Source organism: Terrapene carolina, unplaced genomic scaffold (assembly GCF_002925995.2).
Source record: "Terrapene carolina triunguis isolate 2854851 unplaced genomic scaffold, T_m_triunguis-2.0 Scaffold629, whole genome shotgun sequence".
NCBI lineage: Eukaryota > Metazoa > Chordata > Testudines > Emydidae > Terrapene > Terrapene triunguis.
The window spans coordinates 8,484,420-8,511,633 of NW_020664980.1; the positions used below are offsets into that span (position 1 = coordinate 8,484,420).

Sequence of the window (27,214 nt, forward strand, 5' to 3'; positions counted from 1 at the left end):
ACATGGTAAAAATTAGGGCTGTCGATTAATTGCAGGTAATGCATGCGATTAACTAAAAAAAAATCGCAATTTATTGCACTGTTAATATACCAATTGAAATTTATTAAATATTTTTGGTTTTTCTACAATGTGGATATCAATTACAACATAGAATACAAAGTGTACAGTGCTCACTTTATATTTTTATTTTATTAAATATTTGCACTGTAAAAATGATAAAAGAAATAGTATTTTCACTTCACCTCATACAAGTACTGTAGCGCAATCTCTTTACCATGGAAGTGCAACTTACAAATGTAGTTTTTTTGTTACATAACTGCACTCCAAAACAAAACAATGTAAAACTTTAGAGCCTACAAATCCACTCAGTCCTACTTCTTGTTCAGCCAATCGCTCAGACAAACAAGTTTGTTTACATTTACGGGAGATAATGCCCACTTCTTAGTTACAATGTCACCTGAAATTGAAAACAGGTGTTCACATGGCACTGTTGTAGCTGGCATCACAAGATATTTACATGCCAGACACGCTAAAGATTCGTATGCCTCTTCATGCTTCGGCCATCGTTCCAGAGGACATGCTTCTATGCTGATGATGCTCGTTAAAAAAATAATGCGTTAATTAAATTTGTGACTGAACTCCTTGGGGCAGAAATGTATGTCGCCTGCTCTGTTTTACCTGTATTATGCCATATATTTCATGTTATAGCAGTCTCGGATGATGACTCAGCACATGTTGTTCATTTTAAGAACACTCTCACTGCAAATTTGACAAAATGCAAAGAAGATACCAATGTGAAATTTCTAAAGATAGCTACAGCACTCAACCCAAAATTTAACAATCTGAAGTACCTTCCAAAATCTGAGAGGGATGCGGTATGGAGCATACTTTCAAAAGTCTTAAAAGAGCAACATTCTGATGCGGAAACTACAGAACCCAAACCACCAAAAAAGAAAATCAACCTTCTGTTGGTGACATCTGACTCAGATGATGAAAATTAACATGCATTGATCTGCATTGTTTTGGATCATTATCGAGCAGAACCCATCATCAGCATGGACACATCCTCTGGAATGGTGGTTGAAGCATGAAGGGACATGTGACTCTTTAGCACATCTGGCATGTAAATATCTTGCAACACCAGCTACAACAGTGCCATGCAAATGCCTGTTCTCACTTTCAGGTGACATTGTAAAAGAAGCATGCAGCATTATCTTCAGCAAATGTAAACAGACTTGTTTATCTGAGCGATTGGCTGAACAAGAAGTAGAACTGAGTGGACTTGTAGGCTCTAAAGTTTTACATTGTTCTATTTTTGAATGCAGGGGGTTTTTTGTACATAATTCTACATTTGTAAGTTCAGCTTTCAAGATAAAGAGATTGCAGTACAGTACTTGTATTAAGTAAATTTAAAAATACTATTTTTTTGACAGTGCAAATATTTGTAATAAAAAATAAATATAAATTGAGTATTGTACACTTTGTATTCTGTTGTCAGTGAAATCAATATATTTGAAAATGTAGAAAACACCCACAAATATTTAAATAAATGGTATTTTATTATTGTTTAACAGTGCAATTAATCATGATTAATTTTTTTAATCGCTTGATGAATGTAATGTTATAGGTTGGTTTCAGTGACATTTAGGTTTCATTAGCACTATAACTTTTAACTCAGGATTCCCACAAGTATAGGGTACAGAGGCTTTAGTTGAGTATTACATGACAAAAATATTCCTGTTTGAGTACTGCTGGGGCCATGCCAGCGTGGTTGCGCAGTGGTGGGATTTTGTCCCTGTGGGCAAGAATAAACTATGTTAGAACAGGGTTAAGTAAAGGGTGTTCCAACATGGTTATTTTTGCATGCTAAAGAGGCTGATAGCCACAGGATCTGAGTATGAGGTGTGAACACCAACTGTGATGTACTCCCTAGTGCTCTTGAACATTAAGGCCTGGTCTACACTACGGGGGTAGGTCAAATTTAGCCATGTTAGGTCCATTTAGAAATGAATGCGTCCACACAACCAAGCCCGTTCCATCGACCTAAAGGGCTCTTAAAATTGACTTCTGTACTCCTCCCCGGAAAGGGGAGTAGCGCTAAAATCGACTTTGCTGGGTCGAATTTGGGGTAGTGTGGATGCAAATCGATTGTATTGGCCTCTGGGAGCTATCCCAGAGTGCTCCATTGTGACCGCTCTCAACAGCACTTTGAACTCCGATGCACTAGCCAGGTACACAGGAAAAGCCCTGGGAATTTTTGAATTTTATTTCCTGTTTGGTCAGCCTGGTGAATTCAGCAGCACAGGTGCCCATGCAGTCCCCCCAGAATCGTAGAGCGTAGAATGTTTCTACTCTCCCCCTATCATCTCCGTCCCTGAGGTTATTGCAGATTAGAAGGCGAAAAAAACATGTTTTCCGTGCTCATGCAGTCCTCCCGCACTGATAGGGCACAGCTTAGTTCAGTGGCAGAGGCTAGGAAAGAATTAAGTGAGCGCGAAGAGCGGAGGCAGGATGCGATGCTGAGGCTAATGGGGGAGCAACGGACATGAAGTGTCTGTTGGAACTGCAGGAAAGCCAACAAGAGCACAGACCCCCTGCTGCATCCACTGTATAACCCCCTCCTCCCCATGTTCCATAGCCTCCTCACCCAGACACCCAAGTACGTGGGGGGTGGGGAGGCTCCGGGCACCCAGCCACTCCACTCCAGAGGATGGCCCAAGCAACAGAAGGCTGTCATTCATACAGTTTGATTTTTAGTGTGGCTACAACAAGCAATGTGGCCTTATTTTCCCTCCTCCCCTACCCCACCTGGGTTACCTTGTCCGTTATCTCACTTTTTTTTAATTAATAAAGAAAGAATGCATGGTTTTAAAACAATAGTGACTTTATTTCGAAGAGGGGAGTGTGGTTGGCTTAGAGGGAATTAAAATCAACAAAGGGGGTGGGTTTGCATCAAGGAGAAACACACACAACTGTCACACTGAAGCCTGGCCAGTCATGAAACTGGTTTTCAAAGCCTCTCTGATGCAACAGCAGCGGTGATGGTGAGCTCAGTGGGCTCCATGCTTGTCCTGATATGGAGTCTGCACGGGAAACCCAGGAAAAAAGGCAGGAAACGATTGTCTGCCGTTGCTTTCATGGAGGGAGGGGCAACTGACAACATGTACCCAAAACCACCCGCGACAATGTTTTTGCCCCATCAGGCATTGGGAGCTTAACCCAGAATTCCAATGGGCAGCAGAGACTGCGGGAACTGTGGGATAGCTACCCACAGTGCACCACTCTGTAAGTCGATGCTAGCCACGGTAGTGAGGACACACTCCCCCGACTTAATGCGCTTAGTGTGGACATACACAATCGACTGTACAAAATCGATTTCTAAAAATTGACTTCTATAAAATCTACCTAATTTCATAGTGTAGACATACCCTAAGGCCTCTGGGTTTAGAGGGGGATAGCCATTCTTGAGAGGAGGAAAATGAATCAGAGACTGTGACCCCCCCCCACCCTGATTCCACCAATGGGAGCACAGGTGTGGAGCAGCGACTCCCATTTTAACCACCACTGGTTAGCCCTGCTAAAAGCAGCTCTAGTTGAGAAGGCGGCCAGTCAACGGGTGCACCCAGGCCATTGCTAACAATGAGAAACTTGACCAAAGAGGCTAGTGTAGACCAGACCCGACCCGAGCCCTCTTGGAGCTGCTGCTCCAACTCCCAGCAGCCTCCATAAAGGACCTTGCTTGGGACTCTGGGCTGGGCCGGGTTTGATCGCCGTGGCAGGGATGCTGCTGAGTGCAGCAAGGTGTAAGTGCGCTCCTTGCACGGCTCTCTCAGGCCCCCACCGTCGCGAGGCGTAGGCTGCACTTCCCGCCTCCAGCCGCCAGGGTGCGCTGTATCCCGGGGACTAGTGGGGCAGGCAGCTTCCCGCTGCTTCCTCTCGTTGGTCACCGCGCGACGGGCTCGTAATGGCGGCAGCTGCGTAGGGGTTCCCGGATCTAGCTGAATCCCAGAGGCCGCCGCCGCTCCGCGCGCTCGGGCCCGGGGCAGCCATGGGCCGAGAGTCCAGGTGAGGAGGCGGGAGCGGCTCTGCCACTGCCCGAGCTGGACGGCCCCAGCCCGGCCACGGGAACAAAGGGCCGCGGCGGGACCGAGCTGAGGGGAGGCTCGCCTAGGAGCGGGGGCCGGGGCCTGAAGGAGCTGGGGAGCGGGCTCCCTCCGGATGCTGGGCTGGAGGGAGAAGCCGGCAGTTGCCGAGGCTGTGGGGGAGCGCCCAGGGAGCCCCCGACCCCAGAGGGGCTGCCCCGTACGGGGTGTTGTCTCCAGAGGTTCCGCATGTGGCCTTCGGGGAGTCCGCGGCTCGGAGGCCCGAGTGGTGGCGTCACCTCGGCGGGGCGGGAGCTCGCCCTGGTGGTGTCGCAACGCGATTGTTCGGCGCTCCAGGTGGCTCCGCTCGGCGGCACGACCGAGGGCCAGTTCTTGGAGACGGAGAGTGGCTCTGATCGCAGGGGCACATGGCTCTGATGCTGCCTGTTCAGATGTTCCCCAATCTCCGACCGGTTATTATCTCTCTCCCCACCCCGCTCGGCGTCTCCCGAAAAGCTATGGGGAATGCATTGGCTTCAAGTCCTCAGGGCAAACAAAGGGGTAGAAAGTGGTGGTTCTCGTCTCCAGCCCAGCGGGAGCAGACTGCGTGTACCAAAATGATGGATAACACTGTTGGGATTCAAGCCCATAAATGTATTATATGTGAATGGTTTGTGCTGGTTTTTTCACGTCCATGAAGTGCATCATCTCGCTGAACGCTAGTGGAGACAAGGCATTGCCGTTTTTATCTTGATGTAGCTGGTGAAGGTCAGCCCTAGGGGTGGGGTGTGGGGAAATATAGTTACTCACAACGTCAAGCCTATATCAAGACAAAAACTACTTGTGTGGTGCCTCTACTAGGATTTTACACAGAGGTAGGTTATCATGATGTCATGAGTGCACCTTTTTTTCAATTAAGAAAAACCCACACTCTGTGGAATGCAGTGGTGCCATCAGAGAAGGGTCAGACTGGCAGGCATGTCACAACTGACCTAATTCAAGCCATACCCATGGATTATATTGGGAGATTATACCCAGGGCTGGCTCTATGCACCAGCAAAGCAAGCAGGTGCTTGGGGCTGCACATTTGCAGGGGCAGCATTCGGGCCATCCTTTTTTTGGGGGGGGGGAGGGGCTGGCCCTGTGGGTGCTCCCCCAGGTAGACTCTGTCCTTGCCCCCAAGCTGATGCCGAAGTCCAGGTGGAAGAGCCGCAGCGGGTGGCCAAAGCTGGCCCTGAGACTGGGGTCCAGCAGCAGCAGCGCGTCGTATGCGGGGGGTGCCCTGGGGCCGCTGTGGTTTGTGCTGCCGGGCCTGGGCAGGCCATCCGGCAGGCTCCGACACGTGGAGCACGGGACACTTGGGCTGGGGGCCACCATGCGGGGCACATGGAGCCGCCTGCAAGTGCCGCAGGGTGGCTGCCCCCCAGCGCCGCAGCCGGGGCTGGGTGAAGCGGCCCGAGCCGCTCAGGGGCTGCGGCAGGGCGGCCAGGAGCAGCAGCGGGGCCATAGAGGGGACCGGTGCCCGGGGCGCTGCCGTGTGGGGCCCACGTCCCGCTCTCTGGGGCTCCGTTCTCCGCTGGCCGCTCCCTCTGAGGCTGCCCTGCCCCGGCTCCTCAGCCCCCTGCCGAGGCAGTCCCCCCCGGCTCTGCACTCCTAATTCCCTGCCAGTCCTGGAGGCAGGAGTCCCGGCTCGAGGGACCCTGGGCTGAGGCGCGGCCCAGGAGCCCCGCTGCTTACCCCGACCCTGCCAGCGCCGGACCGGCTGGAGATGAGAGGGGAGCGGGTGGAATCAGGGCCCCCCTGGGCGCCGGGAAGGAGTCGGGTGGATGCAGCCTCCGCCCCTGCTAGTGTCATGAGCGGGATGCTGATGACCCGCCCTGGGAGTGAGTTACCAGTGACCCAGGGCTGGGGCAGCAGGAGGGTACAGGTGGCGGGAGGGAGAGGCTGGGGCAGCAGGGGGTGCGGGGGGGGGGGAGAGCCCAGGGCTGGGGCGGCAGGGGGGTGCGGGGGGGAGCCCAGGGCTGGAGTGGGGGGCAGCCAAAATTTTTTTTTGCTTGGGGCGGCAAAAAACCTAGAGCCGGCCCTGATTATACCTCTGACATGAGCAGTGTATGCAGAGGGTGGGCTGCACTGGATGCTTCTGGACTCTTTGCTTTGTCCTTTTCTCATCAGAGTAGTCGTTTCAGTAGCTTCCTTCAGAACCATGTGGCTTCCATTGCTGCTTCTACCATACTTTGTTGCACTGTGAGCTATCGGATCTCTTTAAATAATAATACTTAGTGCTTTACATGTGAAATAGATAGATATTACTCCTTTGCAGGTGCCAAAACTGAGGTTCTCAAGGGGACACAGCAAATCCATGCGATTAATCCTAAAACCATATCTATACTAGGAGTGAGCACGGGTCACTTGCTGGAGGATTCTCTGCACCTTGTGGTCTTCAAACCACGATTTGAGGACTTCAGTAACTCAGACATAGGATAGGGGTTTGTTACAGGAGTCGGTGGGTGAGATTCTGTGGCCTAGATGATCATAATGGTCCCTTCTGACCTTAAAGTCTATGAGTGCTATATTCACATACTGTACTGGCAGAGTGTTTTGCTTCTCGGCTCTCTGTGAGCTGAGGGGTGAAAACATTATCTACTTATATCGGCAAAGCGCTGTTACTAGTATGAGCTTTCATGCTTGTTGTAATCTCCTCCCCGAAGCGAAACCAATAAAAGTACAGATTTGCCAGTATAATTGTGTCTACACTAAAATCTTTTGCTGACACAGCTGTGTTGGTCTGGGATCATACCTCTGTGCTGGCAGAAGCCTATAGTGTAGGCATAGCCTACGTCTCATGGCTCCTCGGCTTGGTTTACTCTTGTAAGTTATATTGGCATAGCTACATTGTTCTGAGATCTGAAAAAACCATACCCCTGACCGAAATAACTATGCCGACATAACCCTCAGTGTAGACACAGCAATGGTGACAGAAGAATGTCATCAGCGCAGCTAATGTAATTTGGGGTGTGTCTCTTACACTGACAGAAAAACCTCTACTGTTGATGTAGGCTGCATTGGCACAGCCCTCGCAGCATAAACATAGCTGTACTGATATAGTCGCCATAGTGGAGACATACCCCTAGTTCCCTGATAGCTGATTGTTAATCTCTGTGTCCTGAGAAAATTCCACCTCAGTTAGTGAGATGCTGTGTATGTAAATTATCCCTGCTGTTTCAGGTCTTCATTTTTTGTCTTGAATTGTTGTCTAATGTTAATGTGGTGTTTACACATTATGTTCCACTCAGAGGTATCTGCATTTCTGTGATGGATTCAATTATTCCTGTCTGTTAAAGGTATAAGTTTATAAAGTTTGAGCATTTTTGAATCCTAAGATAAAAGATGCTTGTCATGGACTCCTCTGCTCATTACAGTTTGTATCCTTTGTTGATAGTGCTGCCAACTTGAAATGTGCTCTGTGGCCACATGTGATTTTTATAAGAGAAGCACTTACAGGCCCAGCCAAGATCCAAGCCCCGATACAAATTGCACAAATGTCTGGTGGGACAGTCTTTTTCCCAAAGAGCTTACAGTCTAAATAGACAGAACTGACAAAAGGTTGGAGGGGAATACAGAGGCTCAGAGAAGTGAAGAAGTGGCTTGCTTAAGGTCACACAGCATGTTGTTACCAGATGTGCCCATTACTTTGGGGTATGCTCATTTATTTGGGTTACTCCTCTGGGGAAGGGGGTTCTGTAATCCTGTCAATGTACTACTTGTGTTTTCATATGGAGCTTTACTTCTCCCTTCTGCAAGTCCCGTCCCAATGGAGCTATCCTGCAGAACCTAGGGTCCCTGGGTTACACCCGCTCCAGAACCGGATGAACACCCACACCCCCACCCGTACATTAACAGAGCAAGTCTGAGTGGACCAGGTCAATCAGCACTATCAAGCTGACCCCTTGTATGTCTCTGGACTCACTGGGCTGGAGGAAGCAGCACTTTCAAGCTGTCTCTCCTTATATGCCCCTGGGCTCCATGGACTGGGTCAAGCAGCACTTTCAAGCTTTTACCCTTATGCGTCCCAAATTCAGCACGTCCCTATCCCCACTCCCCCAACACAATTGTACTGGCAGTAACCTACTTGATGAGCAAACCCCACAGTATTTTGGGTGCTGCAGGGATCTTTAGCTTAGGTAAAAGAAGCGTTGCTGTAGAGTGAATGGGGGAAGCTAAAAACACAAACGAGTAAAGTTCAGTAAGAGAGAGAGAAGCAACCAACTTAACCATAGAAGTTATTTATTGAATAATAGTGATAACTACACAAGGAGGACTAAACCAACCTAACATACATGATTAAAGATTAATACCTAAGGTAGAAAGGAAAACAGAGAGAGAGAAAGAAGGGGTGATCTCACCCACTCCATGAGGCTTGAACTGGTTGGGGTTCCCAGGTGATGGTGGTAGCTGAGGATCCTGAATGCTGGAGACAGGCAGAGCCCCCAGCACGATCAGTCAGAAGATGGAGTTCCAGTGGAACTGATGCATAGTTTGGATCTAAGCATCAGAACCCTGACTAGAGGGTGAGTAGGGATTTTTGTAGAGAAAATACAATGGTTCAAGGGAGAACACTAGATTTGTTTATAGGTAAACCGACGACTCTCACGGGTTTTCTTTAGACTAGACAATAGGATCTGATCACTCTTGGCTATGGGTGGTGGTTTCTTCCAGGGAGCTCACAATGCAACTAGGCTGCTTCAGTATTTGGATATCAATTAAGGATTCATTACTAGAATTGGTCTGATAATTGCTGAGCTGGGTGTGTGTGCAGGCGTAGGTTCATTAGCATCTGGAGCAGAGATTCCCAGGATGCAGTGCTTCCCTGCTTTTTCTGGTCCCAGAATTTAGTGTGGTTCTCTGCTCTCCATTCTGTATGCTAATGGAGATGTCTTAATCTTGTCACCCTTGTCAGGAGGGGTCTAGGTGTGTCTCCCAACGCCCTTCACTGCTCTCTGCAAGTTTTCTTCTTCTGATGGGTTTTGGTTTAAGCAGAGGCTGGGGGAGGGGGTGTCTTTCATGAGTCCGGCTGGATACTGCACCCTGGTTCCCCAGGAACACAGAGGTGTCTGGTATAGAGCTGGGAAGAAAATCTAAGTCTCCTGACTACCAGTCCAGTGCCCTTTCCATTACTCCACACAGGCTCATGCTTGCACACAGTTTTTTGAATGGAGTTTGATAGTATCTTTTTGGAACTGAGATATAAACTGAGGCAGACTGCCCTATGAGACATCTTCACATGCAGTTTTAATCTTTTTCCTGCATATAAAAATTGATGGATTACTAAATAGTAAATGCCTCTTGGAATTCTGATGCTATCACAAAGCTTTCCTCTCGTGGTGTGACCTCACTAGGGCTCTTTCAATGATATATAGCAAAGTAATCCAGCTAACTTCAGTGTCTCAGGTGCGTATGTGTGTGTACTAATTCAGTTATGCAAGACCAGGAAAGAATCCTAGAATATCAGGGTTGGAAGGGACCTCAGGAGGTCATCTAATCCAACCCCCTGCTCAAAGCAGGACTAATCCCTATACAGATTTTTGCCCCAAATGGCCCCTTCAAGGATTGAACTCACAACCCTGGGTTTAGCAGGCCAATGCTCAAACCACTTTGTATTCTTAAAATCTAAAAAAAAAAAAAAAAAAAAATCTGGTCTTTCCTTTTTATGGTTTCTGTTCTAAATGTGATTCAGGTACCTTTACACTGCAAAGTGTTTTCCTGTACATCTTGACTCTCTTATTGTGAATTTGCAACTACACAGACATTATCGGAAGCGCTCCACATCACGTGGACGTTCTGGTAGCCGCTCTAGAAGTCGATCTCCAGCTGACAAAAGAACAAAACGTGGAGAAGACAGACGTTCTAGAAGTAGAGATCGAGAACGCAGGCGTGAGAGGTCACGCAGCAGGGACAAGAGGAGATCTCGGTCACGGGACAGGAAGCGCCTGAGGTATGAGTTGCAAAGTCTCAGGAAATGTATGTGTTCTTCGAAAATAAGATTTGACTTGACTCAATCTGGGCTATCTTTTTATGAATATCTGATGTTCCTCTCTGTACGATTGGTATCCGCCTTTTGTAATAGGTTTTACTTAGGTAAAGTAGTACATAGTATACTTAACTTGATTTCAATTTTGGCTGTGGTAAGCTGCCGTAATTCGGATTTGGTAACCCTCTCCATAGCCTTAATGGCTCTTGGCTTCCTTTTGCAGATTTTTGCTGAAGATTGTTTTTTTTCCTATGTTAATAGACCAATTTATGTTAAACCCCCCAAACCAAAACTTCTCAGTTTTCATATACTCTTATATTTTAAAATAATGGCCATAAGTGCAGAATACTAAATAAGTTAATTCTGCTTCTGTGGCAGACGTTCAAGAAGCAGAGAGAGGGAACGGAGCAGAGAGAGAAGAAGATCACGCAGTCGAGAGAGGAAACGGTCCAGAAGCAGAAGTAGACGGTCCCGGTCCACCAGTCCTAACAAGAACAAGAAAACAGAAAACAGGTACTCTCATTCACAGCTGTGATTAATATGTTAGTAACTAGACATGGGAAGATTTATAGATTATAGTCTCTTCCTATACGGGGACTGGATATAGTTGCCAGATAGATTTATCAGATATTAAACTGGTTTTCCAGTATTTCTGTGAATCTTTTTTTTTCAGGAATAAAAATATTCCTCACCATGTTCCTTAGCATACTAAGGCTTTTTCGTGTGTGTGTGCGCACATTTGCAAAATAATGTTGGTTTTCTCACCCAAGTAGCTTGAGTGTAACTAGGGATGTAAAAGTTTAACCATGAGCTTGATGGTTATCGGTTCCAGTTAACAATTAAACTCTGCTGCTGTCCCGTGCGCCCAGTGGCCGGGCAGGACCCCAAGTGCACCGGGCGCCAGCGGGGCCCCAAACGTGGGGGTACTGCAGAACCCCCCTCACCCTTAATTCCCCAGCTAAACGTTTAACCTTTTAACCGATCGAATTTTAATAGGTTACATGGTTACTTTTTGTACATGCTATTTACATGTCTAACTGCAACCCCTTTTTATGCTACATCCCTTGTCATCGTCACTCTCTGCGTTTGTGAAAATGTAGTTGTGCTTGTTTTGTACGTGCACAGAATGCCTCATCAGCATCTTAGGCTATTTATGCCTGTTCCTGGATCATCATTTTCCAGATGATTAACTTTCAGCATTGCAGAATTTTGCTCAAATTCAAAATGCTCAAATTGTAGCTAGATCAAACATTAGGTTAATCTTTCAACCCTAGAGACAGGAGTTCACTCTCACATTCTCCCTGCTGGATGTTTGTCCACTTTTTTTTTTTTTTTTTTTGTAAAGTTCTCCATCCCCGTAGGAGAATAAAACAAACTTTCTGGAAAGTCTGAATAGATTTTGGTAAAAAGGCTTATCTTTAGATGTTGATCTTAGTTTGTTTCAACTGAGATCATTGTAACATGTACTTGACTTGTATTTGAGTATGTAGCTTTATTTGATATCCTCCATTATTTTAATAATATTTAGAAAATGCAGCACTTTTTATATCTCATAAGTGGTTTTGACCTTGAACACAATAAGCAATTTCGAGGAAGAGTAGCCAATACAAAATGTTGTTTAAAATAGTACCCTTTGTTCTTGATTTCTGTGAGCCTGCGTTCAATAGCAAACACATACTGAATGGCTTAGTTTGTTTCACTATTTGCGAAGTAGCCCCGCTCAATGCAACGTGTGTGGTTTTAAAAACTCCTCATATGTATTTAAATATTGCACTTGATATTAAGGCCTGGAGGCAATAAGTCAGGAAAACCATGCACAGCTCTGGCTTTTAGAAGAAGGAGAATATTCAGTGAGTGCACATGTACTACCTAAACCTTATGGTTTGTTCCCATTGCTTAAAAACTCTTTTATAGATCTAAGTAGCTACATATCCTATATTTTATTTATTATTATTTGTATTAGCATAGTACATAGGAACTCTAGTCATGGACCAGGACCCCATTGTGCTAGGTGCTGTACTAATACAGAGCAAAGAGACAGTTCTCGTCGCAAAGAGCTGACAGTCTAAGTGTAAGACGAGACAACAGATGGATGCAGCCAGACAGAAGAATATAAGGAAGCAATAAAACAATATTTTAAGTTCTAGAAATGCTGTTTTACATTCACTGGAGGAATATTTCTATTTCAGTAATTCAGGAAAAGACCTGAATACACGTAAATTTAAAGTTAAGCTAGTGACACCTACCCAAAAAAAAAAAAAAATTCACACTGACCCTTTAGTCTAATATCTTTAAATCATAGTTACTTCAGGGTCTAGGATCAGTAAGTGATGTTTTGTGGTCACACCTCTGTGGAAAGGATGTGTTAAAGGTGATCTCTAGCACAGCTGACACTCATGCAGTGTGTTGAAAATGTAACTCTTGTTGAAAATACTGTGGCTAAATCACGTAATGCCTCTTAGAAAATTGAGTGATGGTGTCATTCATTGTTCTTATCACAAGACTTATTTTAAATAATTTTAATATATTAATGTCCTCCAAAACCTATGTAGGCAGCAGACCTTCTTGTAACAAGTGTTTGCCCCATGCCAGGTGCCAACTTCATCTGGGAAGTGGTGCTCTCCAGGGCTGTGGGTTGTATTGCTGGCTCTGCCATGAACTTATTGGGTGTCCTCTGCCAAGTCACTTAAAGTCTTTGAACCTTTGTTTAATATTACTATATTACAATTCAGAGGGTTTTATGAGACTTAATTAGTAGTTATAAACTGCTTTAAATTGTTGGATGACAGTAAGCTGACTTTTCTCTTACTAAAGTCACTTTTGTGCATGGTTTCCAAATGGTGCACTAAGTCCCTGCCCGCCCGTCCCACACATGTGCACACATCTTCAAAGAAATTAAATGATTCATGTTCTTTTAAAAAAAAAAAAGTAGCATGGCTACAGTGGATTCATAGCCAAGATTTCTTTAATATTCATGTTAACAGATAAAGTGCATAGTATAACACTTCAAAGAAATCCATGAAATATGCTTATACCATGCCATCACTTCTTATCTGTGTTGTTTGTTGAATACTGTCAGCGTGCTCAGCATTGTAGAGAACATGGAGTAGACAAGGTCCCTACCTGTATGAGTTTACGATCAAATAAGATGACTAGTAACAAAAAGGTGTAGTTTGAGGTCCTTTTAATGTTGAATTTAGAAATGTGTAAAATCTTACTTCAGGTCAAGTGCTTTCTAAATACATTTTAAACTGAATTTTCAATTATAATCACAAATAGACAATGAAGTTGCACAGTTTAAAGAAAAGCAGTACTGTATGGGTAAACTGTAATATTAAGGTGTATATGGAATAAGGAGGTTGGTGACTATCCCAGGGCCTTAATTAAAACATCATGGAAATTATATTCTGAGAAGTTGGAATGATATAACATCTTGTAAAATAAACACATGGTTTGCATTAAAATAGCCCTATGGGCTATGAAAAAAGCTTAATACGTTTTTTTCCCCCTTTCAGCTGAAAAGTGAATTTTAAATGTATTATCATGGGTTAGCCACACATGTTTAGGTTGGATGCATCTATATATTTTTTTTTATTATTATTAGAGGGGGTAGGAATAGTAAAGTCTATAATAAATGTGAATGGGTTTTAGATCAAGTTATATAGGTAGCCTTTCCTGACAGGAGGTGTTCTTATGTTTTTCAGCCAGTAGTTAAATCCTCCAGGGGCACTCAGACTTACAAGGCAAGGTGCTAGATCACTTTGATATTAGAAGTGCAAAAGACAAGAATTTCTGAGTATCTCTATTCCAACAGCTATTTTCAAGGTGTTGTAAAATAAACTCTGGAACCATGAGAGTATCAGTTCTAAGTATTTCTGGAAATGAAGTCTGCAACTTCCTCCCATAAAAAAATGAGAACAACAGAACTAGAGCATATGAATCAGTGTGTCCTAATAGATTTTTGCATCTCTGGTAGTTCTAGGAAATATGTCCATGAAATGAAGAGATTCTCTGGGAAGTGAATATACTCTGCAAGATATTTAAAAAATGTGTGAATGACATTTTCTTCCAGCACACACACATCTTTCCCAAGAAAAGCTGGAACAGTCTGTTCAGAACAGACATGCGGTACATACATTTTTGATCTTACCTTTCAGATCAAGGTCTAAAGAAAAGACAGAAGGTGTGGAAGTTTCCAAAGAAAAGAAAAAAGAGAAAGAAGAGAAAGAGGAAGAAAAGGATAAAGATGTTAGTGTATGTATACTGACCAATGAGAGAAGATTGTATCAGTTAAACATTAGCTCTTACAAATGATAAAGTTCTAAAATAAATTTAGATATAGTTTACTGTACTTTTAAAAAATCACCTTAGATAATCCCTTTTTTACATCTGGACTTCGTATAGCACGGACTTCAGATAGCACAGACTTCTGTTACAATGGGTATGCTTCTACCACTTGACAGAAGAAACATTCTTCCCTTAATGCAGGACTTCTCAACGTGTAGAATGCAAACCTCAGGCGGATAGTGAGCAGTCACTTGTCACGTCAGTGATTGCTGGATGTGGGGGGTTAGATGATTTGGAAACGTGTAAAATCTTACTTCAGGTCAAGTGCTTTCTAAATACATTTTTATGTAGAAAACATCCTTTGGTCACTAGAACCTAGCAGGAGTCAGGGGAAGAAAGGGAAGGAGCAGTTTGCTTCCTCTGTTTTTGCCTCTGCTTCCCCCAGTTCCAGAGTAGCACTCCAACACACAGACAATGCTTGGCTCTGGGGCAGGGGAAGCAGTACTTCATGAGCAATCCTCCAGTCTGGCAGGAGTCAGCAACAGGCCACCAAACCAACATCCTCATCAAACCCAGTCAACAACGCATGCACCCTCAACCAGCACTCCTTGGTCATAACCACTCATAGCTTGTTTCTCTGACACAAATCATTTGGGGAAATAGTGAGTTGCAAGGTGGCTTTTCAGGGTCACACACCAAAAAAAGGTTGAGAATCATTGCTGTTGTATACTTTCCCTATGAGGGTGAGGAAAGTTTGCCGTGTTTAGGAGTATTTGTTTAGAAATGTAGATCCCTAGGACCAAGTTCTGGCATTGGATGCAAGGCAGATAACTACATTTCACTTTATTTTACAGTCACCTCACTCATGCAAGTATAGTAGTTGGTGTCACTACAGAATGTACCTGAGATAGATTAAGTTAAACTTGTATTGCAATATGTTTTTATTAGGCAATCCTCAGACAAAACTCCCATAGATTTGAAAGAGGAGTTTGTCTAGAGAAGTGCAGAGGCAGGCCAATAATTCATAACTTTTTAGTTTGGTTGTTTGTTCTCATAGAACTTTGATCAGAACAAACTAGAGGAGGAAATGAGAAAACGAAAAGAGAGAGTGGAGAAATGGAGGGAAGAACAGCGCAAGAAGGCTATGGAAAACATAGGAGAACTGAAAAAAGAAATTGAAGAGATGAAACAAGGGAAAAAATGGAGCTTAGAAGATGATGATGGTATTTCCTTAATATTTTTATATAACAATTAACAGATAATTGCTTCATTTTGTAGTGATAAACACAGCTTTTAATTACCGTCTTTGATTTTAAAATTTAAATTATTTTTCAATGAAATGTAAAATTATGAAATCTAGACTTGTTCATGGTCCCAAACAGCTTAAGACACAAGTGAGAGCACCTGGTGGGGGATTAAGAGAAAGAGAGGACAAATGATACAGTAATAATGCTTTGCAGTTATTCAGGTCAGTTATGGGGACATAATGGTAGTTTATCAACATATGTTTAAACTCTTTTCTTCTCCCTCTTACTTCAGTCCCAGTTTTTAAAAAATTTTCACCTAGGCTTTGGACATTTTTGTGGACCCAATTCTTTTCCGGCAACCCGTAACTGCTATTTTGTACCCACTAAAATACTAGGTAAATTTCCCATTTATTGATGACCTCTCTCAATACAACCAGTTCCTCATACCCCTTGTGGAGAATCTCCATCCTCACATCTCCCCAAGAGAGGAGAAGTCTTCTAAAATGACCACTCTTGGCATTAGAGGAGCTTCTGCAGGCTGCGGGAGCATGCTGGCTCCCCTGGCATCTCCAGATTTAGTCTGTCTTCTTTCAGGGAACATTCCGTCTCCAAGGGGAAGGGAGAGTGCCCATGTGGTGTCAATGGGGAACGGTGGCCTTTGATTCCAGGGTTTCTCTGACTGGTGACTAAACCCTTAGACATCATAAGAAGATCCCCATCCCTTCTGCTCCCAGATACTCTTCTTCCCCCATGGCTGGCTCCAGTCCTGGGGAAGGGGTGTATTCCTATCCTCATGGTGTTCTTCACCTTTGTTCTGTAAGTTTACAATATAGTGTCCCCCCATTTGTATGTGCTTTGTAAACATTTTTCAGGGTTCTGTACACCTGCATTGTACTAAAAGCAGGAAAAAACAAGGATTTTGGAATTCATAAGCACAATTTTTTTTTTAAACAAAAACATTTCTCTGTCATGTACTAGATGACGAGGAGGAGACTGCAGAAGGGGAAAAAGAAGCAGATGAGATTGAAGATGAAGAATTAGATCCACTGGATGCTTATATGGAAGAAGTTAAAGAAGAGGTCAAGAAGTTTAATATGAGAAGTGTGAAAGGTGGAGGTGGGAGTGAAAAGGTAAAAAATTAAGATTGTCTTGTTTGTCTTTTTTTAAGTAGTGTTAGCATTTTAATATAGGAAAAATGATATTGAAGAGCACATGTTAAGATGGAAAATATGCAAACAAAGAGGTGATACTACATGTAATGCCAACCTGTCCTTACCTTTTATCTCCCCAAATCAGCTGTTTGATATTAACCCTGATGAAATCTCATCTAAGGAAGTGGGATCAAAGCCACTATACTGTGCTCAGGAGTATACAGAATTTGTACATTCTGCATAGTGTGTTTCCATGCTCTCTGTGGTAGGATAATGGTTTTCCTTAACTGTTTTATTAGAAATCTGGGCCGACTGTTACCAAAGTAGTAACCGTGGTGACAACCAAAAAGGCAGCTGCGGAATCAGAAAAGAAGAAAGGGGAGCTCATGGAGAATGACCAAGATGCAATGGAGGTAACTGAAAAGTCTTAGGTGTCTATTGTGGAAATGGGCTGTTTGTTTTTCTAGCAAAAAGAGGCCCTGGTTCAGCAAAGTACTTAAGTGCACAAGTAGCCCTGTTGGCTTCAGTGGGACTACTTACATGCTAAAAGTTTGGCATTTGCTTATGTATGTTGTTGAATCATGGCCAAAATAGAGCTGACACTGATTAATTTAAAAAACACCGCAGCTCACACAGTCTTGTGTAAAGACAACATGGTATAAATGAAAACTAAATTAATGCATCAAGTTGTTTAGGTTGATAACATCTTAATATAATTGAGTTGCGGTGTGGATGTCTAAACTTGGTGCATACACAATTTATACACAGTTATTGAAATTGTGCATTCAGTCATGGCAATTTTGCATGTGAATGACCAGTTGAACATCTAAATGGTTATATATGTATGTAGCTACTGAGCCCACATATTCAGTCACAATAATTACATGTCCATTTGAATATGTTTAATTATCAAAATCTGGGTTTTATGTTTATAGTTAAATGATCTTCATGCTTCTAAAGTGCCTTTAATTTGAGGATCTCAAAATACTTCACAAATATTAAAGAGAAATTTCTCTGCACCCCTGGGAGGTAGATATTTTCCTTTTACAGAGTGGGAAACTGGGCAAAAATCAAACCTCTTTGTACCTAAGTCACAAAGACAGGAATACAATGCCTGTCTTCTGACTCCCAATCATGTGCTTCTAATTATCAGGTAACACTCTAAACTCAACTAATAAACTTCTCTTACACTGCCTGTATGTAATAAATATGCAGTGTTGATACTCTGCGGGGGGGACTTGCATAGCCTCCCTGCACAATTATTGGGTTCAAGCTTATCAGAGCAATTTGTCCTGTGTCCAGATTACTCACATAAAAGGGATGTCAAGTGATTAACATATAAGGTGCTGTGGTTTTTAGGTCTTAAATAGGTTTTAAATCTCTCAGCACTGCACTGGCAATTGAATAGGCTGGATGAGTTCCATTGCATGAGAATCTCCTCTCTCTGTCCCCCCCGCTCTCCCCCTCCCCCGAATCACTGTTGATTAGTTCTAGATGGCAAGTCCTATCCAGATGTCAGTTAAGATTGGTGGGAGATGGAGAAAGGTGGGGAGTGATGAGAGGGGAAGTTGCCAAAAGAATGAATGTGTGTAAAACTGGGGAGATCCTTGAAGCTTAAAGTAATTCTCCCTCTTATAGATGGTTTTGGTGCAGTGTAGGAAGAGTTAAATGTCCCCAATGAATGTTCCATTGTTATGTCAGTGAAAAATCAAACCCTTGAAGAGGGTTTTTGTCACTGAATATATTTCTTTGATTTATTATCTGTACAGTATTCGTCAGAAGAGGAGGAAGTTGATCTTCAGACTGCCCTGACAGGCTATCAGACCAAACAGAGGAAGCTGTTGGAACCAGTGGATCATGGAAAGATAGAATATGAGCCCTTCAGGAAAAACTTCTATGTTGAAGTTCCAGAGCTGGCTAAAATGACCCTAGATGGTAATGGCAAATAAAAATGAAATTTGTAGGGTAATTTTTAATGGAAGAAAATGTCTGTCAAATTTAGATATGCAAGGCCCCAGTGAGTTCTTTAGGTCTTGTCCTTTGGACATTAAAGCCAAAATTCTGTGGACCATTGAGAAGGAAAGTACAGGCTATAATTTGAGAGGCTGACATAAAGCAGCAATCCAATTATTAGTTACAGAGAGGAATTAAAGCGTGCAAGGGAATTTTCTTGGTGCAACTTGACAGGCAGGTCAGGCAGGGAGGTTTAATCACCCCGTCAGTGAGTATTACTGATGTACTGTTACTTTCCATTTAGTTATATTTGTGACCTGCTCATTGAAAGTTTTCCGCTACACTTTCTACATACTCAGCATCTGTGTCTGTAGCTAGCTAAAATCTGTTGCATCATGTTCGAAGACAGTACGTTTCAAGTAGACGTTGAATAAGATAGCAGAGAAATACTTTGTTTGTTTGTGTATTAATTCATAGTGTGTTTTTTTCAGAGGTAAATGTATACAGGCTGGAAATGGAGGGCATTGTAGTCAAGGGAAAAGGCTGCCCCAAGCCAATCAAAACCTGGGTACAGTGTGGTATTTCCATGAAGATTCTCAGTTCTCTTAAGAAGTAAGTGAACAATTTATGAACCAAAATATCAGTTGTTTCCATTGTGTCCTTGTGTTGTTAAGACTGTGGAGTGTTCAGGCCAGGTTACTTATTTGTTTTACATATTCTTATTCTATGGCACCACTTATACCAACCATCTAGATTAAGGTGCTCACTCAAGATTGCTCTTCTGGGCAATTATAAACTATTCTTTCCCACTAATTACATAACACACATTTCTTCACTCTATATTTGTTGTGCTGTATTTGCACGGTACTAAAGCTTCCACTCAAGTGGAATATGTAAATCTTTCCAGCAGGATTATGTGCAATTCATGAGAAATCCTTTTTTGCTCCTGACAGTACTTGTTTTTCTTTCTTTGAGACATGGCTATGAAAAGCCCACTCCCATCCAAACTCAGGCTATACCAGCAATTATGAGTGGACGTGACTTGATAGGCATTGCTAAAACAGGAAGTGGAAAGACCATTGCATTTCTGTTGCCTATGTTCAGACACATCATGGATCAGAGGTCATTAGAAGAAGGAGAAGGTCCAATAGGTACAAATCTTTGTTTTCAGATATTGATAGATTGAAATTTATACTTCTTTTTTTTTTTTTTTTGTCAAGTCTTGGATACCATAATTTAAACATCTGTGTTTATTTTGATTTTTCTAGTGAACTGTGTTTAAATACACTAGTTGTGGCTAAGATATATTGTGACAATAGAACTCTGTGTGTGGTATAAATTCCCTGTACCAATGTGTAACTTCGGAACTGTTCTCCCCTTGCTAGAAGGTAGAATGAGAATCCTCAGAGCTCTGGGATGATGACACAGAACCTACCACAAACATTTCTTCTGGCACAGCTCAGTTTTTAAGCTCTGATTCGGCAAATAGATTCATTGTGCAGCCTTCTGTTTTGTGTACATTGAGGGATTTTTTTGCTTAACGTATCTCTTTATATAGAACGACTAGTTAGGAAGAATGAAAGGGAAGTTTGCACCCTTTGATTTTTTCATTGGAAATTGGCACAGGGCTGCTACATGATTTTAACAGTCAGTGCAAGTCCTCTTACTCATTAGGACCCGAAGTACAGCATTCTCAATTTGTTTTGTCAGATATTTCTTTATGCGCTTCTATAAGCTTTTCAGAGGGGCCTTCAGTTCCTCTCTTGGTGTTCTGGAGGAACATGTATTTCACGACTGTACGTCAACCCTGAGAGGCTTTTTTTCTTAGTGAGCACTGAAGGTTCTGCCAACACAATAAGCCACAAAAATGTATTTTTGCTGTATGGTTTGTACTTGAGGAATATTTGCATTTCCACTTAGCTACACATTTCCATATATCTTTAAAGGAGGAATTTTTCCCTCGTTTATCCTGCTTTCAGTGGGTTGTTGGAGCTATGGTCAAGTTTATTTTTAATTCCAGGGCAGCCTCAGATACTGTAGATCTCTTGAAATAAGGGTTTTTAAAGTACAGACAATAATATATACAGTACAGTTGTATTAGTCTAAAAGAGATGGTTTAAGCTTCACCATAAAGGTTCAATTTCTACCATGTAAAGGATCATTATCTCCTAAATTTTTTGTGGTTACGGTTTTAATATCTTTGTTTTTCAGCTGTCATCATGACCCCAACTCGAGAGTTGGCTTTACAAATTACCAAGGAATGTAAGAAGTTCTCAAAGACACTTGGGTTTAGAGTTGTCTGTGTCTATGGAGGAACAGGAATCAGTGAACAGGTACACTTAAAGTATATTTATCAGAAATCTTGTAACATCTGTCATTTACCAACCTTGCTTAGTGGGTGTTTCCCATAAATCCAATATTAGTTCTGAACGCTCATTTTTTTATTTTCTCTATATGTTGGAGATTTGGTAGCAATTAGGTTTCTTTTAAAAGCCTGCTTTTGACTGCCCCTCACTACTACCACCAGCACCTGTCCTTTGCACATGTACACAAGCATACGTTGCCAGAAGTCAGTCAGTCAGTCTGTCTGTTTGAAGTTTCTCATGTATGGGCCCATGTGTCTGACAGTATTTTTTTTAATATAGTTTGGTGGTAATTAAGCAAAGCATTTTTGGGATATGATAATTTGAAATAACGGTTTCCTGTTTCCAAAGAGTTCCCTAACTTTTTTGATACCTCCTATCTCAAAAAAGAAGGCTGAGGAACTCTTAATCTGATTTGTCTTTAGCGAGTAATGCTTTTTGACTATTTTCATAAAGCTTGATGGATTAATTTTGAAGTTAGCCAGTGTTTTTTAACCCATGGAAACTACAGGATTTATAAATTCAATAACCATATGTAATAGAGCTTAATATATTCACAGCTGTAGAGATATTTTAAGATCCCTACATGAATTGTCCTAATATGCAGAGTTTGCTATAATATACGGCTGAACGCTAAGTTGTGTAGGAATCATAACCCTTTCATGTGCACTGCTCTAGATTGTAGCAACTCCAGGTCTTCATAAATCATTATTTTAAAAAGTAATTTCCAAACACTAAGGAAATTGCCAAACAAAATCTTCAAATAAATAATCAGTGTTCTACCAATGTTGTTGTAAATTATAGTTAAACATGAATGGTTAATCAGTGACTGAAAACATTACTTAAATCATTCAATCTCTGATACCCATAAAAACTTCAAATGGTTTGTTAAATTTAATTTAATTGTTTTTAAAATCAGATTGCTGAACTAAAAAGAGGTGCTGAAATTATTGTTTGCACACCTGGACGTATGATTGACATGTTAGCAGCTAATAATGGTGAGTAGAAACTTTATTCCTTTAGAAATATTTTTATATATTTATTTTCTAATTCTAATAAACAAAATCAGGAAATAATGTTTTTTTTATAAATTGTCTTCTGGTATTTATTTACATCTCTTGAAGCTGTGATATCTATTTGTGGCATTTCAGAATGTACAGCAATGAAAATGGCTCTATTCAATTATTAGCTTCATTTTGAAGGACAGGCATTGTAACATGCTTGAAGAATTTCTAAGAGTTTATATGCACAGTCAATTTATAACTCTACTCCAAATTTCTGGTACTTTTGGGTAGTTTTGGGCTTGTCTACATGGCAAGTTATTTTGCAGCAAGCTAGGTTGTGAATCTACACCTCACCAGCTTGCTGTGCAGTAATGTCCCATGTGGCACTTCTATTGCTCACTGAAAATCCTAAAGACTGGCTTGACTTACTATGCTTTCAAGTATTAGTAAGTCAAGCTGCTCTCATTTTCAGTGTGCGGTAGCAGTATTCACCGGGGAAATTACTGTTCAGCAAGCTGGTATGCTGTGGATTCACAACCTAGCTTGCTGCAGACTAACTTGCCATGTAGACAAGCCTGTAGATAAAGGAAGGCTTACTTATGTAATGCTTGCTTATTTTGACTTTCCATTGCCCAATAACTGATCTTCAGCATTAGCACAACTTAACAGCAGTTCACTTTTGCATAAAAGAGACTTAGCTATACAGAAGACTCTGCTTTTATCTGTTGCTAAAAAACAAATTGTTACCTGAATGATCTATTCAAAATGTTTTAAAAATTAAAACTAGTGTCTTCCTAGATCAAATACCTGCGTAGGTTAAAATGAGATACTGCAGCTTTAAGAGGCTTCGGCTTACTGTAATCATTGCATGCTTGTTAGACAACGTTTGATTATTAAAATATTCCACATCAAACCACTAATAAACTGTTGACATTATTTAACTTCTGTGGAAAAAGTCCCTTCAAGACTTATAGAACTGGGCTTCCAAGACTTAAACCGTCAAAGGTAGGTACATTAATGCTGTTCCCAAGTAATTTTGCAGAGTTATTATTTGGGGATGCAAATATTAACATGTTAAATATGTAGATTTTTAATAAATATTATTTTGGACCACTAAGTGTGAATTGAACATCTAAAAAAGTATTGCATTATATTTTTTAAAATAGTAATTTGAGATCTTGACAGCTATAGTTTAAATGTAAAAGTAATAGGTTCTCACATAGTTTGATAAAGGTACCAGTTTGAGTGACGATTGTAGGGAAATGTGCAAATCCTACTTTCAGTCTGAGAACAGACAATAGAGTATCACCATATTATTGCTTGAAATCCACTGTATTCTTGTGTAAACATCTTTTAAAGATAATGATTTAATTCACGTTTTTTTTCACCTCTTGATGTTTTTGTTTTCACTCTTTAAGGGGTGCCTTTTTCCACTGCTTGGGAAGGCTAGTAACTTGTTTATCCATGACCATTTCAAAATGAGATGTGTACTGATGTACAACTTTTTGCGTGCTTTGATTCCACTTGTACCAAAGACTGGGGTTCTTGTTACTTTTTATCTTCGCGGGTTTAATAGACAGGTTTTAATCTGTGTATGTTTGTTAGTAAAATGTTGGTTACACTTTATTATTCTATTAGCAATTAACTACAAATAGTTAATACAAATGTATATCCTCAAATCATTATTTCTAAATCCAATGAGGCATTGCAGATGATAATATAGAGGAAAATTTTGTGAGGCTTCATCAGTTAGAACTGGAACTTTGCCTTCCACACATGCGCTGTAATCTCTAATATGTTTTTTCCTAGGTGGCGCTATCAGATAATGGCTGATGTGGCTCGTTGCTTCATCTCAGTCTTAGTTTTATGATGTGTTTTGGCGAGGGCTGTTTTCTGAATTTTACAGGTTCTTCTGGCCCTATGATGGTACGCACGAGAAGAGTTTGACAAAATAAAGGGCCTTGTGCATCTTTACACGTTTGCCAGAATGTATATGTTGTTAGAACAAGAAATTTAAAACACATATGGTGAATTCTTTAAAACAAAAAAAACCCCACCCTATTTAACTTTTATGTTTGTTAGAAGCTAGTCAGAATACTTAACATTTTACTTAAAATTACTCCTGAGGGGAAAGAGACTTCTGTATGATATTGATTCTTCTTTTTTTCCCTCTCCTTTTTCACAGGTCGGGTGACAAACCTTCGCAGAGTTACATATGTTGTACTGGATGAAGCAGACAGAATGTTTGACATGGGTTTTGAACCTCAGGTAATGAACGGCACAGTGGATTTTAAGTTTTTGATTTTAGTGGTGGAGGAGAGATGGCAATGGAAGTGACTTAAGGACATGCTAGGCTTGAGGACATTATTCTTGCTTAAAGGATTTTGTGGGGCACAGGTAAAGAGGGGGAGAATTAATTGGATTAAACCTACATATTATCAGTGCTGTCATATAATGAGACTACCAACACCTGGTCAGCAAGGCGTGCTGGTTTTGGGTGACAATTTGTAAACTGACTCTGAGGTTTTTTTGCATTGATCATGACTAGTACTCCGTGTCTCTCATAGAATATCAGGGTTGGAAGGGACCTCAGGAGGTTATTTAGTCCAACCCCCTGCTCAAAGCAGGACCAATCCCCAGGCAGATTTTTACCCCAGTTCCCTAAATGGCCCCCTCAAGCATTGAACTCTCAACTCTGGGTTTAGCAGGCCAATGCTCAAACTACTGAGCCTTAGAGGCTCCATTATCTCCTTGGATAAGCCCTGGAAGTGACCGGACTATAGCACTGCAGTGAATCCGGGTGGTGGGGCCCCCTTTCACAGGCAGCTTGGGGCTTCTAGGTTACGCCAAGGGACACTTACTCCTCTAGAGTTGGGAAGCCACCACCCTTGTTCCCATGGGCTGAGGTTTGTGTTGTGCCTCAGAGGAGCACTACAACATCCCACCCTTTTCCATTTCTGTGGTGTTTCTACTGAGTACAGCAATTTCTGCTGCTTTTCCAGTGAGAATACACAGACTCTCTGGAAGATAAAACTTGCAAAAGGATATTTATATTCTGTGCAAAGCCGTTACTCCTTAGTTTTAAAACTGACAGGCAAATGTGTGTGTGAAGTCCATTCCACCTTGTGTAGAACACTTTTTGATATTAACTAATTTTAAATAAATAAATTTAATTTTAAATTAATGGAGATAGCCTATCTCCTAGAACTGGAAGAGACCTTGAAAGGTCATTGAGTCCAGCCCCCTGCCTTCACTAGCAGGACCAAGTACTGATTTTTGCCCCAGATCCCCAAGTGGCCCCCTCAAGGATTGAACTCATAACCCTGGGTTTAGCAGGCCAATGCTCAAACCACTGAGCTATCCCTTCCCCCTATTTTACTCTTCATCCAGGTCATGCGCATTGTAGATAACATCAGACCTGATCGTCAGACAGTCATGTTCTCTGCCACCTTCCCCAGAGCTATGGAGGCATTAGCTCGCCGAATTCTGAATAAGCCAATTGAGGTACAAGTTGGGGGCAGGAGTGTTGTCTGTTCTGATGTGGAACAAGAGGTGGTGAGTATTGCATTGCTGCATCTTTTATCTTTTGTTTCATTAGTGCTAAGACATTTCTGGAAGAATAATACTGAATGCAAAACCATATACTAAAGGCTATTTTACTTCTGGATATTTTGTGGGCTTAAACCATTAAAAATACTTTCTAATACTTTCACTCGATGAAGTAGTAAATAATTTAACAATGATTTGAGACACTGACTTGAAAAAGTAATAGGTTTCTTGGAATTGATTGGAAAGGACAGCATATCATTAAAATTGTGTCAGTAAATAAGATTATTTTCCCCCTTGCATGTATGCCCAAGGGATACAACTTGTTTATTTGGTGTAATGAGTTGTGGGAGATACAGAAGGTTTCCAGAAACGTTTGCTAGTACTTAAAAGAAAATGGCACCTATTTTGGCTAGCTCAGCAGCATGAAAGTTCTCATGAGGCAAGTAGTCCTCACTCTGGGTAAAATATTAAATGTATGTGGTCAGTCACAGTTAAGTGGCATTTCTGAGCTGCCATCCTAGTTAATGTGACATTAGATTATATGGAAGTTCAGAAATGGCAACTGTAATGAAGACTGTTTTAAAAATATATATTCCACAGTTTGTTCATTGTACAGGTGCTTCTTACCTTGTGAATTTTTAGACTGTTGGACTCAGCAGATGGTGCAGTTGTTTCTTTAAATTTTCAAACATCCTACTGATATGGTAATATCTTATGGTTTGTCAGTTAAATCCTAGTAAATGCTATTTTTCTTCAAACAAAGCTAAAGGGGTTTAAAAGGAATTGCTATATTAAAGTATGTTTTTATTTGTGGCCTTTCTTGTTTTTATGATTCCAAAAGTTTATAATGGAATGCTTAAATCAAATAATGTTTATTATCCTGGCCTATCTCTGATGGCCACATTCTCTGAATATGAAAACAACTGTCTTGCCGAATAATTGCAGCCCAAATCAATGGATAACTATGAAGTTATATTTGTAGAGTCGTTTTGGCTTGCCTAATAGTCACTTTGCTGTGCCACTCTGGGGTGTCGTCTTTCATGTGCCATTTTTCATTAGAACATTACATTGCTACAGAAATGGTATCAGGTATGTTAGTGAGTACTAATGCAGTTACATGGCAAAAAGCTTGGTTAATGCAGAGTTCAGATTGCCTAGTGATAGGTTGTGCCGTTCCAGAACGTCGAACTCAGCACAATTGAAACTTCTGAAAATCAGGGAATAGAGTTAAGGGAAATACCCATTCAGCCTTAGCTCTGCGCCCCTGGAGCTAGCAATAGCCACTGGGAATTGTCAGCATGCCCTCAGCTGCAATCACTGCATTATGTGTAGCTGTATTGAATGGTGGAGGAATAAACTGGGGCAGCTTGAAAGCTGTGATTGAGATGAGGAGATCTGGGTACCCCTGTGTGCTATCAGAAGAAAGAGGTACATGTGTACCTTGAGGTTTCAGTCTACATCATTGCAATACGGAATTGTGTAGGCTGTCAGTAACACAGGGCCCTCGGGTCTTCTTGCCATGGGTATTGTCAATAGGGCAGTGGGATAGG

General features: G+C 41.8%; 1 protein-coding gene across 3 annotated transcripts in view; it reads left to right on the forward strand.

Moving 5' to 3' along the window:
- The first annotated feature begins 3,949 nt into the window (after window positions 1-3,949).
- DDX46 (DEAD-box helicase 46) overlaps window positions 3,950-27,214 on the forward strand; it is a 37,163-nt gene continuing 13,898 nt past the window's right edge. For 2 of the 3 annotated variants that reach the window (XM_024205811.2, XM_024205813.2), the window contains exons 1-14: window positions 3,950-4,065; window positions 9,886-10,074; window positions 10,489-10,623; window positions 14,268-14,364; window positions 15,455-15,620; window positions 16,623-16,774; window positions 17,095-17,208; window positions 18,565-18,730; window positions 19,240-19,360; window positions 19,724-19,899; window positions 20,960-21,081; window positions 22,031-22,109; window positions 24,301-24,383; window positions 25,506-25,670. In XM_024205811.2, coding sequence (XP_024061579.1) covers window positions 4,049-4,065; window positions 9,886-10,074; window positions 10,489-10,623; window positions 14,268-14,364; window positions 15,455-15,620; window positions 16,623-16,774; window positions 17,095-17,208; window positions 18,565-18,730; window positions 19,240-19,360; window positions 19,724-19,899; window positions 20,960-21,081; window positions 22,031-22,109; window positions 24,301-24,383; window positions 25,506-25,670 — 1,782 coding nt within the window. In that variant the 5' untranslated portion in view covers window positions 3,950-4,048. The remainder of the gene's footprint in view (window positions 4,066-9,885; window positions 10,075-10,488; window positions 10,624-14,267; window positions 14,365-15,454; window positions 15,621-16,622; window positions 16,775-17,094; window positions 17,209-18,564; window positions 18,731-19,239; window positions 19,361-19,723; window positions 19,900-20,959; window positions 21,082-22,030; window positions 22,110-24,300; window positions 24,384-25,505; window positions 25,671-27,214) is intronic. The other variant, XM_024205812.2, reaches the window with a different exon arrangement.